Source organism: Aedes albopictus, chromosome 3, assembly GCF_035046485.1.
Source record: "Aedes albopictus strain Foshan chromosome 3, AalbF5, whole genome shotgun sequence".
NCBI classification, from domain to species: domain Eukaryota; kingdom Metazoa; phylum Arthropoda; class Insecta; order Diptera; family Culicidae; genus Aedes; species Aedes albopictus.
In genome coordinates, this window is record NC_085138.1 from 115,560,486 (window position 1) to 115,577,242 (window position 16,757).

Genomic DNA, 16,757 nt, shown 5'->3' on the forward strand with positions numbered 1-16,757 from the left:
ATTTGGACCTGTATTATTTATTTTAAGTATCGTGCAAATCGTGCAAGAGTAGGTATCATGCAAACGTAGACATCATAATCGGTTTATCTTGGTTAACTAATGTGCATAACTTTATAAGAAAGACTAGCTGTCCCGGCAAACTCTGTCTTGCCAATCTTGTGGTGGTTTGACAGCTTTTGAGCTAATTTAAGCACCGCACTCTAGATTGGTTTGATTTCGATCATGTTTCTGCCCAGTTCTTAAAAATCAGTACTTTATCAATTTTCTAACTTTTCTAGTTGATTTTCGTAACTTTTTGTACATATAAACACAGCCACCACGAATACGAATCGAACCATGCAAGACTCATGCTGATCGGTCCACCCGTTCTTGAGTTTTGTTGCCTCAAAGGAACTTCAAACTAATTTTTATATATATAGATCAGGCATGGGAACACTCACTTGCACAGAGTTACACTCACTTGCTGTTTTCTCAGCTCAGAAGCTTGCAATCAAGAAATGGTATATGGACGAATTTTGCCTTGTGGTTTTGTCTAAAAGTTTGCCGAATAGTGTAAGGGTCGCACACGCATACTAAAGTCGGGACAGAGCTGTAAAAGCGACTCTCCACGAGATGAGTGTAATTTACATTCACCTCGTTGAGAGTTGCCTTCGCAGCTCCCTCGCGACTTTGGTATGCGTTTGCGACCCCTACTCTATTCGGAAAACTTTTAGACAAAATCACAAGGCAAAAGTCGTCCATACATCGTTTCTTGATTTCAAGCTTCTGAGCTGAGAAAACAGCAAGTGAATGTAACTCTTTGCAAGTGAGTGTTCCCATCCTTGATATAGATTAGGAGATTTCGGATTTTTTTGCAAACATAACATTGCTGTGTTACTACCTATACTGCCGGTGGAAGCATAATTGTCCCATGTTGGCAAAATTGAGATTTTTTAGTCTATGACCATGTATCATGATGTACATGGGAAAATAAAATCGGGTATGTAGTTAGTTCCGGAAATTGTTGAAAAAATGCAACGCCGATTTGTCACATTCTAAAAAGTGGACGCATAAGAGTCACGTTTCTTTGCAAATCCTATGGAACTTTAAAATCGCTCCTAAACAAAAATTAATGGTCAAATTCAAAATTGGTTGATGTTAGAATACGATTTAGCACTTATACTTCAAAGCTGCGACAATTTACTTTTTTGAACTTTGGACGCGATTTTCTCGATTGTCTGTGCAAGGACATTTATGCGTCCACCGGCTGTATAGGTGAAAATTTCACAAGTGCTACATTGTATGTGAATGATACTTTGATACTTTTTATTTTTGATATACAGTAGACGTTCGATCGGTGCAAACGGTTAGTGCAACAAATTTGCAGTTATCGCACCGCAAAACGTCAAAATGGTGCCCCATGTTAGCTTGAACAGTCGGATCACGTTCACGGTTATTTATTGTCGTTTGACAACTTGTTGACATCTGTCAGTCGTTGCAGTTACCGAATTTCGTTCGCTAAGTGAAACGTAAACATGTTGCAGTTATCGAACGTCTACTGTATATCAATAATAATCCATTAACGTTTAGTTAACGTACAATTCTACAATGATAAACACAATAAATATTTGAGGTCAATCAATTTCTATCACAATGGTTCTCGTTTTTTGAATAGAACCAAACACTCGCTCGAAAGTTCCAACATCATCCCGAACTTGAATCGTAGATCCTCGTAGCGCAGCGGCGTTTCAATTTTGTAACTTCTCACCAAATGTACAAGCATCACTTTGAGGCTTATCGTAGCGTACCGTTGACCTGGAAAATATAAGAAAAAAATTCCATTAAGTAGGTTTGTATTATTTCGAAATTTTGCAGCAGGTTCAACCGTTACCGATACAATTTCGCTGGCCAGCACTGAACGGCAGATATCCGAACGTGCTCCGCTCCGGGTATCGTTCATCCAGAAACCGTTCTGGATGGAAGCGATCGCTTTCAGGACCCCAAATGGCATCGTTTCGATGAAGAACAAAGAAGTTGAATACGAAAACCGATCCTTTTGGAAAGGTTACGCCGTCGAGTTCCAGGGAATCTGTGGATTCCCGTGCAATGTAGGGTGCCACCGGGTACAGTCGATGACATTCTTTCAGGAATGCGTCCAAGTATGTGAGTTCGGCCAATGTATCTATTGTAAGGGGTTGAGTGCAATCCGAACACTTTCCAATGATTTCAGTGTAGACCTTTTTCTGGATGTCCGGGAATACGGCCAGGATGAGACAAGCGTAGGCAACAGATCGTCCAGTTGTTTCACTTCCCTGTAAAGTGGGAATTTTCTAAAGAAGTGCATTGTGCGAAAAACATCATCTTACTGCAGTCAACATAGTGTACACATTCTGGACAATTTCAGTATCCGAGAAGGGTCGCCCAGTTTCGCTTTCCTCCAGAAGCTGATCAATGAACACCTTGTGCAGTGCAGGTTGCTCCGAGTTGGTCTTCTGTTTCCTCTTATCTAAAATCTAAAAAAGTAGCAAAAAATGTGAATTGAGTGGTTCGTTATTTCTCTAATGATCATACCTTCATCGTATAATCACTGCACTCCTGTCGCATTTCAATTTCCCTTTTGTACGATGGCGTCATCCGATATATTTGTTCCGAATGCAGACGAACCGAAAGGAATCGCTTCGAGACTATTTCTGTAATCCTGGGCATCAGAAAAAGTCACCCAAAAATCATTTTTGAAAAGTTCTAAATTTATAACATACTTATCCATGTTGGAAACGAACTTAACGATATCCGATTCATCGCTTGCATCAACGCCCATTGTGGTGTTGCCGATCATCCTCAGTGTACAGGCCAATGTTATTGGAAGTAAATCGATTGGCCGGCCATCATGTTGCGATAGATCTTGGACTAGCTGTTTCGAAAAGGCTTCAAATATTGGAACGAAGTTTTTCAACACCGCTGGTGAAAACGTTGCATTCAAAGCTTTCCGTTGATGGCGCCAAAGTGATGCTGTAACGGTAAAATAGAGGAAAACGGGGTATCTTTGATAATGCGGGTAACTTTGATAGTTCGGCTGGCATTGTGTAATTTATCTTATAACTATGATTCCTTCAACCAGTTAAGAAAAAGGTAAATGTAAATCAATTCTATACATATGAAAGTTCATCCTAGACGTATTTTCATTAAAATCTAGTTTATATACAACTTTTTGGACAAAAAATAAAAATTGTTGATATTTTTGTCATTTATCAACCCCTTCAAACAATCTGCTATACGATTTCGTTACAACTATTTTTTCAATGAATGGACTCTTATTCTCGATAGATGCATCATAGAAGATTCCAAAGCTGGCCTTGAATCTCTTAACGAAGTGTGTTTTTACGAATTGGAAGCACTTTTGTAAATTGGGATAATTATCTCCATACATTGATAAACGCCTAAAAGTATGCAATGCCCTTGTAATTTCATGTAGATAAATCTGTGTTGTTCAAAATTTGTTAATAAAACATTGAAAAACTATCCAAAAAGAGAAAACTAACGATGGATAGCAAGTAATCATATGCTGATGTACCGTTAAGCATTTATTATTACAAAGATAAAGATTTTTAGTAGCTAAATTTATTGTGTTTTGCACTCAATACTCTACAAACTCATTTTTATATGTAGAATTTAGTAAAATTCAATGTTTTGACAAAAATTCTATCTAATATATTCCTTAAGACTTCTCTCATCATGTTCATACTCCTAAGATTTGAATCTGTGATTACTTTTTGAGATTTGATGTGTTTTTAGGGCATTATCAAAGTTACCCCAAAATGAAAATCTGATTTTCGGTTCTTTGAAAAACTAAAAGTTATCCAAAATATTTGGATTGTCGAATCTTTTAATTACAATAGATAACTGATACCCCAGTACTTGTTTTAAAAATATAAAACTCGAGGAAATACTGTTACATGTAAAAATATTGAGAAAATTCGCTGAAAAACTATCAAAGTTACCCCATTTTACGGTACTGTAAAATGAGATAACTTCGATAGTGTGAGATTATAATAAGTTTTAAGAGCCGTATCTAGCTAAAGAAACGCACAAATTATTAGTTTTAGCTAAACGATGTTTTCAGGGTAGTTTCTTCATATTACGATTGTAAAATAAGGGTGGTCACGATCACAATACTAGCTCTTCAGTTATTCCATATAACTGTTGAAAAGCAATTATTTCTGAATCACTTCTCCTATGGCTTAAAAGATGTTATTTTCGAAAAAAAAAATGTTTACTCCCAAAAATCGTTTTATTCCAATAACTTTTTGTACACTGATTTCTAAAAAGCATTTTTCCAGGGACTTTATTATGCAACTTTTTTTTTTTTGAAGACAGCAAAACTCTAGATCATCTATTTGAAAAGTTGCTCATTGATTTCTTCTTAAAATGATTTATCTGACATTAAATTACTGAGAATGGTCAAACTTATGAAAAATTGACCTAATGAATATTTGGTGTTATTGCGTCTTCTTAACAATTGAAAACTTCCTTTTTGAACAAGGATTTTGTGTGAGGAGAGTGGTATTGGATCCCAGGTCGTCGGCGTGGTAAGCATTAGCTCTTACAATCTCACCAGGTCCACTACTTTACGGATTCAAAAAATACAGCCAAGGATTAATTCCAAAGTCGCCGACTGTGAATGCTTAAGCAACTCGTCCAGGGTTTTTTCAGAAATTTCACAAGGAGTTCACTTAGAAAATCATGCATAGATTAAACAATTTTCCATGGATTCTTCCTGAAATTCGATCTGGGATGCCTTAAAAAGTATCTCTATTTATTTATTCAGCAATTTCTCGTGAAAATCCTTCAAAAGTTTGTTATGAATTTCATATAGGTGTTTATTGAGAAACCTTACGAAAAGTCCAGGTATTTCTTCGATATATTCTTGAAGGACTCCTCCAGTAAAGCATACCAAAATTCCTGCACAAGTTATTCAAAAAATATTCAACAGCATCACTTTGAATTTTTTTTCAGTGAATGCTTGGCAAATCCTTCAGTGATTATTTTGAAAATTCCTTCAAAAATTTCTTTGGAAATTCGTCCAAATATCTATTTTGAAATTTCGCTAAAAACTTCTTTTACAAAATCATTAATAGATTTTTTTTGGAAATTCTTCCGGGGGATTTTCAGATTATGCTCCAGAAATTCCTTTTCTTAAAAATTGCTTCAAATGAGATCGGAGGCGAATGAGTTTTTGTTAAAACCTCTTTAATAAATAAATAATAAATAATAATAACTTCAAATGAGATTCCTTAAATAAATTTCCGAAAACTAATTCAGAAATTTTCTGCACACCCCAAACATCGATTAAGGTTTTCAGCAAATTCTGCTGAATTTGGCCTAGCTGAAGGTTTCAGCAATTATTTTTCTGAAATTCAGCAAAATTTGCCGATTTGTTCAGTTAACTGTGCTTATCACCAGTAACGTTTTGCTTAAATTCAGCAGACTTTGATTAAAGTTCAGCAGAAAAAAAATGCTGAACCCTTCAGCTCGGCGAATATTGCTGAAAGCATTTGGTGTGCAGAGATGCTCTCAGAAACTCTATTGGGTATTCATCCAGAAATGTTATCAAAAAATGTTTGAGGGAATCACGCATAATTCTTTCAAGGACTCTTTAAGAAACTCACCCAAGAATTTTGTAGAAAATTTTCTCCAATATTCCTTCAGACAATGCTTCAGAAATTCCTTCAGAAATACATCCATGTGGTTTTCAAAAAAAATCTCCCAAAAACATCTTCTGAAATTTAGTCAGAAATTTCGTTTAAAATTCATCAAGATTTAGGAAAAAAGGCTTCTTTGATGCCTTCAGAAAGTCTTTAGAGGGGTAAAACTTGAAAATAATCTATTGAAAATTTTCTCAAGATTTTGACTAGGAGTTCCTCCATGTATCCTTCTAAAGAATCTCCAAGAAATCGGAAGTTCGGAAATTTTCTACAGGGTTTCTTTTAGAAAATCTTATTTCAATTGCTAGGATAAGCTTCTTCAGACATTCCTCTGGGGATTTATTTTCAAATTGTTCCAGGGATTCGAACAGAAATTCCTCAAGTTATAATTTACACATTTCCGCATGGGTTCCTTAAGAATTTCCTTCAGAGATTTCTTTTGAAATTCATCTAGAGGTTTTTCAGAAAATCGTTTAATAACTTCTTCAGAAAATGGTCAAGGTACATAGTATCTGTAAACTCTGTAGGTCCAACAAGGTTCCTTTGTTTTTTTTTTCATTTATTCCTCCAGTAATCCTATGATGCGAAAAAATAGCAGGTTTCTCAACATATCCTCTAAAGATTAATTTGTATACTTATTTCCCTGTTTAAAACATTTGATCGAGGGCATACCTAATCACTTCCCAGGAATCTTACTAGAAATCCTTTCAGAAAGCATGGATTCTCTAGAAATTCTAAAATTAGATTCTTCTGAAATTGCATCAGCGATCCATCCAAATATTATTTTAAGAATTTCCTCAGAACAAATTTTTTCACAAATTTCTTCAGAGATTGCTTCAAAAGATTTACATTAATTTATTTACACAGACAATCTTTCAACAAATCTTTTAAAAAGTCCTACAAGCTTCCATTTCGTATTCCTTTAAGAATTCCTCCCGAAATTTATTCACAAATTCTTTCAAAAAAGGTTTTAAGAATTCACTTGAATCCTCTGAAAATTTCTCAAAGGTTTTTTTTTTTTTGAAAGTCTCGCATGCATTGAGATACACAAATAATTTCCGAAAAAGGTCTTTTGAAGATTCTTTCAAAAATTGTTCCAAAGGTTTTTCCAGAAATTTCCTTTGATCCTATAAAAACCTTCCATGGATTAATGCAGAAAATCTTCAATGGATTCTAGGAATCCTACATAAATGTTACGGATTCCATCAGAAATTTATCCGAGACTTCTACAGAAATGTCTCAAATAGTCTACTGGAAAATTTAGCAAGAATTCCTTCAGAAATTTTTCTAATTATTGATTCAAATATTCAGAAATTTTTCTTTCAAAAAATCTACAGTGTTTCCTTCATAAATTCCTACAGATTCCTAGAGAAATCGTTTGTTTCTCCTTCCATAAAATTCCATCAGTGATTCTTTTTCATGTATGCTTTGAAACATCTTCTGGGAATTTTAAAGATAAGCGTCCAGAGATTACTTTAAACATTTCTCCTAGAATTATTTCATTCTTCTTATTTTTATGGCTCTACGTCCCCACTGGGATTTGACCAGTCTCGCTTCAACTTAGTGTTCTACGAGCACTTCCACAGTTACTAATTGCAGGGGTTCTTCTGCCTGCCATTGCATAAATTTGTGTATTGAAAGGCGAGTATAATATGATACACTATGCACAGGGAGTCGAGAAACATTTCCCTACCGGAACGGGAATCGATTTCGCCGTCTCCGGATTGGCGAATTATAGCCTTAACCACAAGGCTTACTGGAGATACCTAAAATTTTTCATAAAACCTTCCAAGCTTTCCTTGGTGAAATCTTTCAAATTCCATCAGAGTTTGCAACAAAAGATTCCTCAAGAAAATCGCCCAGAGATTTGTTAAGAAATTTCTTCAAGGATTCTTCTACAAAATATTCTATGGATTCCTCCAGGATTTTTCTCCAGTGATTCTTTCGGAAATTCCTTCAGAGATTCCTTTTTAATTAATCAAAAGGGTTTTCGTCCGAGAACTTGTTAAGAAATAGGTCAAGGTATACTTTCGGAATTTTTTCAAATGATTCTATTGGTTATTTCTTGAGAAATTATTTCACAGATTCCTGATAAAAGCTATCTTAAGATTTATTTCAATATATCAGGGATTGTTCCAATAAAATTCTCTAAGGATTCCTCAAAAGCTTTCAATTGGGAATCCCTAAAAAAAATAATTAGGAATCCGTTTAGAATGTCTTACATGGATTGTTAAAGAATTGCAGCTATGCGATTATTCAGAAACTACTCTGGCGATTCATTCTAATATTATTTCAAGATTCCTTCAAAAATTCCTCTTGGTAATAAATACCTCATTAAGTTTAAAGTCATTAAATACCTTATTAAGTACCTCAAATCAATCTCCAGTTTTCATTTAACATTTCTTCAACGATTGCCCCTCTTATTTTCCACAGAAGTTCGATCACAGATTTGTCCAAAAAATTCTTCAAGGATTTATTTGAAAAATTCACAAGGGAATCCTCCGTAAATTTTAAGAAGATTTTTTCTGTTGAAATTCCTCTAATAGTTTCTAAAGAAATTCTTCAAAGGATTACTTCAGAAATTGTTGTAGATTTCTCCAAAAATTTGGCAAAGGTTTCCAATGAAAAACCCTGTTTTTCCTTTATGATTCTTTGACGATTTCATTCAGAAATTAATTCAGAAACTCCTTCGGAAAATCTTCCAAAATCTTTCGAAACCTCCTCCTTTTTTTTCGTTCAAAAAAATTCTCCAGGGATTTCTTAAGAATCGATTCAGATTCTAAAGATGATTTCGGAAATTCCTCCAAAAATTCTTTCTGGGATTAATTAAGGCATTTCTCCTGTGATTTTATTGGAGATTCTCAAGGAAATTAGTACAGTTTCTTACTTTAGCGACATACTCAGAAATTCCTTCAGAAGTTCCTGGGTCAAGAGTTTCTGCCGAGATTCTACCTCACAGAATCTCTTCAGAAATTCTTCAAGTGTTCATATTCTCAGATAATACTCCAAAAAAAATTTCTACGGTTTCCGTTGAGTATCCTCTATTCTCAAAAATTTCTTTTTAAAAATCTTGTTTGGATTACTTAAGGAGTTCTTAAAATAATTTGTAAGGAAATCCTTCCAAGGATTCTCACAAAAATTATTCCAAAGATTTTTATGAAAAATTCTGGAAGGTTTCCTATAAAACCTATAAACTTTCACGGATTAATTGAGGAATTCTCCAATAGATTTCTACAGAGAATCATACGCTTATGTCTTCAGATATCCCATCGAAATGATATTTTTTATTCAGAAATTTATCTAACAGTTTTATAGAATTGTTTCACGTTAACTGTTGCAATATCTTCGAGGAATACTTGAGAAATCATCTCAACAGAAAATCATCTATTATAGTTCTTCCCAAAATTTCCAAATTTATTTATGAACTCTGCCTTGAATTCCTTAATAAATAACTCCTTATCCTAAGAGATGAACCGGTTTCAGGCCATTTTGCTGAATACCGCTCGAGCGAAAAATAAATGATCAGCTTGTGTGGTCGTGCCATTGTTCTCCACATCAGTACAACTCGAAAGAACAGCCTATTATTTAAAGAAAGAGAAATCACAGATAAAAAAATGACAGATTGAACGCCAATTAATCCCTGAATTGAAAAAAAAAAAACAAAAAGAATAATCGATGATTAAGTGAATTTAGTGACGATTGTATTGGCAGTGAGAATGCCAACATGTTCCTCTGAATTCTTTTGAACATAATTAGGCCAAACAGCATTCGGCCAAAACACCCGTTCGGCCAGATGACATTCGGCAAATAATCGTTGTGCTAAACAACATTTGGCCAAACGGTATTCGACTAAACGTCATTTGACCAAATTGTCGGACACCCGATGAAAAAAATACAGATGAACAGCCTCGGGCTGCTGCATATCCTTCTAATAAAAATACCTAACCCATCCAGCAGTTAAAAAGCATCTCCAGGGTTTTTTTTTTCCTAGGGATTCCTTAAGAAACACTTCTTTTCTATTCCAATGATTATTTCCAAAATTCCTCCAGCAGTTTCTCCATAAAATATTCTAGGATTATTTTTTTTTAAAAGAGGGTTGTTTACCTATCCATTCCAGGGATTATTTCAGGATTTTTTTCTGAGATTCCGTTGAAAATTTCAGTAAGAACTCCTACATGGTTTCCTTAAAAAATAAAAATGCCGAAATTTATACCGAGATTCCTAAAGTAATTTTTCCGGGTATAAAGATGCTTTTTATTAGAAAATCTTCCAGAATTACACCCTTGGGGTTCATTCAAATATTACGTAACGCAATATTTGTCAATTTTAGACCCCCTCCCTCCCCCACGTAACAACTTTTGTATGGAAAATTTTGGAATTTTGTAGGAGGCGTAACACAGCGCTAGATCCCCTCCCTCCCCCCTTAGCGTTACGTAATATTTGAACGAACCCTTGGATACCTCTAAAACTATCTCCACTGATTGTTTCAAGATGTTATTCTAAAATTAGTCCAGAAAATTTTTCTACACCCGAGCAGAGGAGAATATCAAAATAATAACAACGGAATCATACAACCTGTTTTTATATCTTGGTTTGTTATTATTAACTTATTGAGGTATTACCGTTTCGTAACATGTTTTGTTAGACAATCTTATTTTGTTATGATCGTGCTATTGGTATATTTTCATTACATTACATTTCAATAACATATTTTGTAGTAGCATAAGTTCAGTTACTATTGTGTTACTGAGACTGTAAAAATATTTGATATTTATTTAATAACACAACAATAACAAGCTTCGCAATCAAAACTACACCATTCGAGATTAACGTTGTTCACAGTATTCCGTGAGGAACTGATGAGAACATATTATTTTCTCAGCCTTTTGTTGTACAAGCACTGTGATAAATATACCTGTTTTTTCAGTTTCAGTCGGGTACGAGTATGTATATAGAAATTGCAACAAAGTGTTAGCCGTTTTACGTCTTGGATCAGCTGATGGAATTCCAGGATGAACTACACATTTCGGACAAAAATGTCAAAAACAAAAATGTCAAAATGAAGCCAGTCACCAAGAAAAAGAGCTTGATTATTTTTAGACATTCTATTTATATTGCTTTTTCTGCATCGAGGCCACTCTGATTTTGATATAATAACTCATACTGTTTTCTGATTGTTTTCAATAACTTATTTATTTCAAAATTTGTTATTGAATATTCTATAAATTCGCTATTATTAAGTTGTTATTGAAACTAACAAAACGTGTTATTTAACTGGTCTTCCAGGAACATTTTTTTTGTTATGATTTTTGTTATTTTGCCGCTTATGACAGTCAAGTTTATAACATGATATGTTATGTTAATAACATAAAAATAAATCTTTCCGTTACTCAGTTATTTTGCCAAAATAATATATTTTATTATACTCTTGCCATTCCCTTCTGCTCGGGGATATATTTGCACAGGTTTTTTCATTTGTTTTTGCCCCTTATAAAGCACGTTCTGGGTCTTTATAAATGGCTACTTCGTAAATTTCCGTTGAAGCCTATTTTGTGAATTATATCAGGGAGTTCTTCCAAGTATTTTTTCAGGAATTTCATCAAAAAATCTTTTTTTCCGATATCTTCAGCTTTTTTTGAATTCATTATTATTGGCTTATTTCAAGAATTCCTCTGAATTCATATAGAAATTTGACTATCGATTTCTTAAAAAACAAATCTTTCAGAAATCCGGGCAGAAATTTCTCTAGAGAAATTTCTCTCTGACGCTTCTCTATGGATTCGTTCCGAAATATCTCCAGAGACATATTCAGTAGTCCAAGAGTTTTTGCAGGAATTTCTTCCAGAATTTCTTCAGAAATTATTCATTGATTTGTTAAGAAATAGTAATATTGTATGAACATCTTTAAGATTTCCTTTACGGTTTTTTTTTTCAAAGATTTCTTCTCAATTCTTACAAAGTTTGCTTCAGAAATTGCTCAAGCAGTTCCTCAACAAACCTCTCCTGTAATCCTCCAGGAATGTTTTACTGTATTTCTTCAAGGATTGTTAAAGTTCTTCCAATTTCTTCTGATGACGAATCGATTGGAGTTCTCTTTCGCAAGAACTTCCTGACCATACTCACTTTTGGCAGCCCACAATCCTTGATCGGTGCGAGAGAACCGATAGAAGAACGGCTTTTCCAAGCACGTTCCACTGGTCAACACTTTACGGATCAAATCCGGGTGGCAAACTCCAACGACTGGACGTATTCCGAACCACAGCAAAAACAGCCGATCATGTCGCGCAAAGACCGAATTCATCATAACGAACAACTGTTCACCGGTTTTCCCGAGAAAAAGAAACACATTTCCTACAAGAGGATACCACGGTCGTACAGATGGTACGTTGCGTAACTGTATCAAGGGCTCTATGAATTTTATGAACAGTAGAACTATCAACAATGTGATAAAAATAGCGATCAGCAACATTTTGCTAAGCGATGAATAGGTTGTTTCGATACTCTCCCGGAAAAGTTCTGTTGCGTACTGCCCGTATACTGTTTGAGGAAGAATAACCTGGATGCAAACATTTTGTTCAGAATCATTGCGTGTTTGATAGATGATCGCGTTTTCCTGGACAATAATCTGATTTTACTGCTTCAATCTGTATATTAGCATGACGTGCATTACACATATACAGATCAACACCACATCAAATTTTCTTTCACCGCAATTAATCATACCGATTCTGGCTTGAGTAGCCCATCATTGTTCACTTTGTTGTGCATGGAATGTCCCCGTCCACGTGTATTTCCCTGCAAGCAAACATACGCGCCCTAACACAGCACAACAGCTGCAGTCTCTAGTGAGTGAGCACCAATCTGATTTGTAAGTCGTAAGCCCTTATTAGCACCTCGCTTTGCTAAATAAGTGCTCGCCGTGTTCATCGAAGGGTGGTGGTTGAATTTCAATTCCCACCGGGGTTGGTTGTGGCTTATCGATCGAAATGGTTGGAAAATCAAATTAGCTACAGCCACGATCCGAAGTGGCTTAGCACGGATTACTCGACGGATTAAGTGGTGCTCGCATTTCCGCACATACGTTGGAACGTGGCAAACATTTTATCAAAAAGGCTTTAATCTTTTGTGATAAATTTTACCGATCAGGTTCAGCGACCTTCACGCTGAGTTCTACAGAAGTAAGTGCTAGAGTGCAACCATACCTAAATCATATCGTTCACCTTGATCAACGGTTCAAAACGTTCTAGAAAAACACTTCACTCGTCCTTATGCGCTCTCCCCCCATTCAGGGGCATTGATCTAATCGCGCAGTTCAGATCGTTGTTGATGGTGAAAATTCCGCAACCAAACTGGAAAAACCACTCAACGGACGGCTCAAGACGCGGGGGAAATTGCGCAATCTCAAGTACCGCAGCAATACTCCAACGCCGCGTCGTCACAGTCGCAGTTGTTCAAAAGACTCCGGAATGGCTTTGGCGTACTCTGTAATCAAATTTATGGGTGGTCATAATTTTTGCTCACAGAACTGATTGATCCGTCCGAAGTCCATTTCGTAGTACATAGCAGTGGCGTTGCTGGTTGGCGCACTTTACCGACTGGAATACCCAAGGGTTCAATAATCATCAGTGGGAATGCTGAAATGCGTTCATATGTTTGCATGGGGGACACTCACTGCTGCTGGCTGCAGCAGTGGAGCATAAATTGTTGCTCGCGGCGGGTAATGATAATTAACAATTATGGATGTTCGTTCGACGGGCAGGACAGGTTAGTTGCGAGCAGTTACAAGTGTCATTCGTCAAATTACAGATGGACGGTTTCGTTTTCAGTGTACACGATAGTTAACTATTTTTGTCGCAAAACCTGGCTGGAAATAGGTAAATAAATGGTAACAACCCTATAAGTGATAGCGGAATACCTGTAAATATATATTTGAAAGCGATTTAAATACTATTTCAATAATCCCAAGTTTTTGTTTGTTTAGTGTGAAAGATACATAAACTTGAAATACGCAGAGCGCAGCAATTTCTTTTGCCCTTTTTATTGACATGGAAAGCCTTCTTTTGTTTACCAAAGATAATGGTCAGAGGCCGATCGACGCAAGAATTTGCAAGTTGAGGATCAACGGCCGATTTTTCAACTTCAGCATAACAAACGAGCACAGCTCTCCCTTTCCAACACAGCCTCTCCTATCGTTACACTTGAAGATCAGCGCAGCAGACGGAATCTTAAATCGACCACGTTCTGATTGATGGACGGCACTTTTCCGACATTATCGACGTCAGGACCTATCGTGGTGCTAGCATCGACTCCGACCAACACTATACGGTACCGACGGCCGCCACGGTACAACCTTGAACGTATGAAGCAACCGGATGTCGCCTCATCATATGCGCCGAATCGGCAGCATTGCCAGACGAGGGCGAGCTCGATGTGGCCCCTCTAGAGGACTCCTGGAGAACAGTAAAAACAGCCATCAACGACGCAGCCTGGAGCACCATTGCGTACGTGGAAAGGAGTCGACGGAACGAATGGTTCGACGAGGAGTTCGGAGCGATTTTGGAGAAGAAGAACGCAGTACGGCGGCATCAATGCTGCAGTATGAAACTTGGCAGAATGTGATAAGATGCGAACAAAAGCGGAAACAACAGATAGGTCTCTTTAGAGTGGAAATAAAACGCCACCAGGAAGAAGTGCAGTGCGAGGAAATAAAACTGTTACTGATACTGTATACTCAAACCTCAATTTAGGTCGAATACATTTAGGTAAAATCCCTTTAGGTCCCTCCATTTATGGAACGTTACCTAAATGGAATCTGATTGTGGTCATAGCAGTTGGATTGTTTTAGATAAAGGATAAGGTTGGTTTAAGGGAATTAAGTTGCAAGTGGAGTTAAGGGGAGTTTATCGAGCGCTCAGGGGGGAGCAATGAGAGAGAATGGGGTTCTTTTGGGACTTTTTAAGGATTCCTATGAACTTTCTTGAGCATAAGTCATCGAATCTACATGCATAAATTGTGTGCTTAAATTTCCCTGAAGCTTACTTAAGAGCTGTGATCCGAAATGTATTTTCAGAATATGTATGTTGGCCTCCTTAACACCTCTCAAAATCCCTTGTAACACCCCTGAGACCCTCAGAAACCCCCAAAAACGCCTGCGTAACGCTTGAGTAACACCTCTGAATTTTGCCAAAAATGATCTGAAGCTGTCTGAAATGCATTCGAAATCCCCCTAACACCCCCTCGGACCCCATGTAACTCCTTCGAAACTCCCCGAAAATACCCCTGAAGCCAACGTGCAACGCCTCTGACACCCCTGGGCAATAAGCAATTAGGTACATATTGATGAATTTGATGCAACTTACAACATATTTACAGTTGGAGTTACATAAGGAATATAAGGGAATAAATTTGTTGGTAATAGTCAGGGAGTAGGATCAAACCAGTAGTGGGAGTACTGTTGATAGTGTTATAATAATCATCACTTATCCCTAAATATATACAGCTTTTAGCGTTCTGGATTCTACGTCTTGTTTGGTTCCTTGCTCAAAAGAGTTCCGACAACTCCCGCCCCAACACTGGGACAAGGACGCGAGACCCTTAAAGGACGGACTTGGGGTGATCGAATTATGGAAGCAGCACTTAAACAGCGTGGAAAACTTAGGTCCGGAAGACCACGGCAACGGAGGACACAACCACGTCAATGCAGCAGAGGAGCAACGAGCCAGCTCCCACGCTGAGGGATTTCAAGGATGCCATCCACTAGCTCAAAACCAACAAAGCAGCTGGTAAGGATAGCATCGCAGCAGAACTCATCAAGATGGCTTCGGAGAAGTTGGCCACCTTTCTGCACCGGTTATTAGTCAGGATCTAGGAAACCGAACAGCTACCAGAAAGATGGAAGAAAGGTTGATGTGTAAGAACTTTCGAGCAATAGCCATTCTGAATGCCGTCTACAAAGTGTTATCACAAATCATTTTCAGTCGTCTTTCACCTAAAGTAAATGACTACGAGGGTTCACTACGAGAATTTTATATACTGAAGTAAATTTGTTCGTGGGAAGCTATCAAGCCAGTTTCATCGACGGTTAGTCGGCAATGGACGAGATAATTACCGTACAGAAAATCCTCCAGAAATTCAATGAATGCCAACCTGTTCATCGACTTCAAGGCGAATTACGACAGTATCTACCTCCCAGAACTATGGACGAGAACAACTTTCCCCGGAAATTTACCAGACCAATAAAAGCAACGATGGACGGTGCGTTAGGATTCCATGGCAGAACTGTACACCTGAAGCAGCAAAACGTAAAGCTTGAAATATGGAGCAGCAAAAGTCGGGTGAATGCGGCTAATAGAAAGTACACACATGTAGGCGGATAAATGAGCCAGACAGGACAAACCATGGCAGCAACGATACTATAGCCTCTCCCAGCAACTCCTATCCCTACCTCCACGCGGTACCGGCCGGAAACTATGAGCAACCTTAGGGAAGACGGGGTAACCAACCCCGGTGGGAACTTTGGTCGTAGGCTGACAGGGAAGGGGGGGGGTTTGCTTCGGTAAACCAGAGCGTCTGTTCTCCAGGAGGAGCGGCTCACAACAGCGTCTGATCCCCATGTTAGGGGCGGCTGATCGACGTCCGAGTGCCAGGGAAGGACTCTAAGCTCAACTGTGCACTATGGTCCTCCGGAAACTAGGGGGTTGGTGTCAGGCCCTACGAGCCAGCCGTAAAAAACCATTGTAACGGAAAATCAGCAACAGAATAATACGAACCGAGACCAACGGCAATGATCCCAGCGAACAAAAAGGACTTGCGATTGGAAACTCGGTACGTGGAACTGCCGATCTCTCAATTTCATTGGGAGCACCCGCATACTCGCCGATCTACTAAAGGACCGCGGGTTCGGCATCGTAGCGCTGCAGGAGGTGTGTTGGACAGGATCCATGGTGCGAACGTTTAGAGGTAATCATACCATCTACCAGAGCTGCGGCAATACACGCGAGCTGGGAACAGCTTTTATCGTGATGGGTGATATGCAGAGGCGCGTGATCGGTTGGTGGCCGATCGACGAAAGAATGT

General features: G+C 37.6%; 1 protein-coding gene across 1 annotated transcript; it reads right to left on the reverse strand.

Annotated features, from left to right (window-relative positions):
- Positions 1-1,617: 1,617 nt before the first annotated feature.
- Positions 1,618-12,942, reverse strand: LOC109430420 (cytochrome P450 4c21-like). Its single transcript, XM_019706483.3, has 6 exons — positions 11,805-12,942; positions 2,739-2,988; positions 2,551-2,677; positions 2,346-2,492; positions 1,871-2,291; positions 1,618-1,794 (listed from the first exon to the last, which is right to left on the reverse strand). The coding sequence occupies exons 1-6, from the start codon at positions 12,148-12,150 to the stop codon at positions 1,628-1,630; spliced, it is 1,458 nt and encodes a 485-aa protein (XP_019562028.3). The 5' UTR covers positions 12,151-12,942; the 3' UTR covers positions 1,618-1,627.
- Between the last annotated feature and the right edge of the window lie 3,815 nt (positions 12,943-16,757).

Excerpts from the sequence above, each read along its gene's own strand:
- LOC109430420 (XM_019706483.3), bottom strand. The coding sequence starts at position 12,150 with ATGTTGCTGATCGCTATTTTTATCACATTGTTGATAGTTCTACTGTTC. Across the intron at positions 2,678-2,738 it reads TTCGTTTCCAACATGGATAA|GATTACAGAAATAGTCTCGA; the intron begins GTATGTTATAAA and ends TCTGATGCCCAG. Across the intron at positions 1,795-1,870 it reads TGGCCAGCGAAATTGTATCG|GTCAACGGTACGCTACGATA; the intron begins GTAACGGTTGAA and ends TATATTTTCCAG.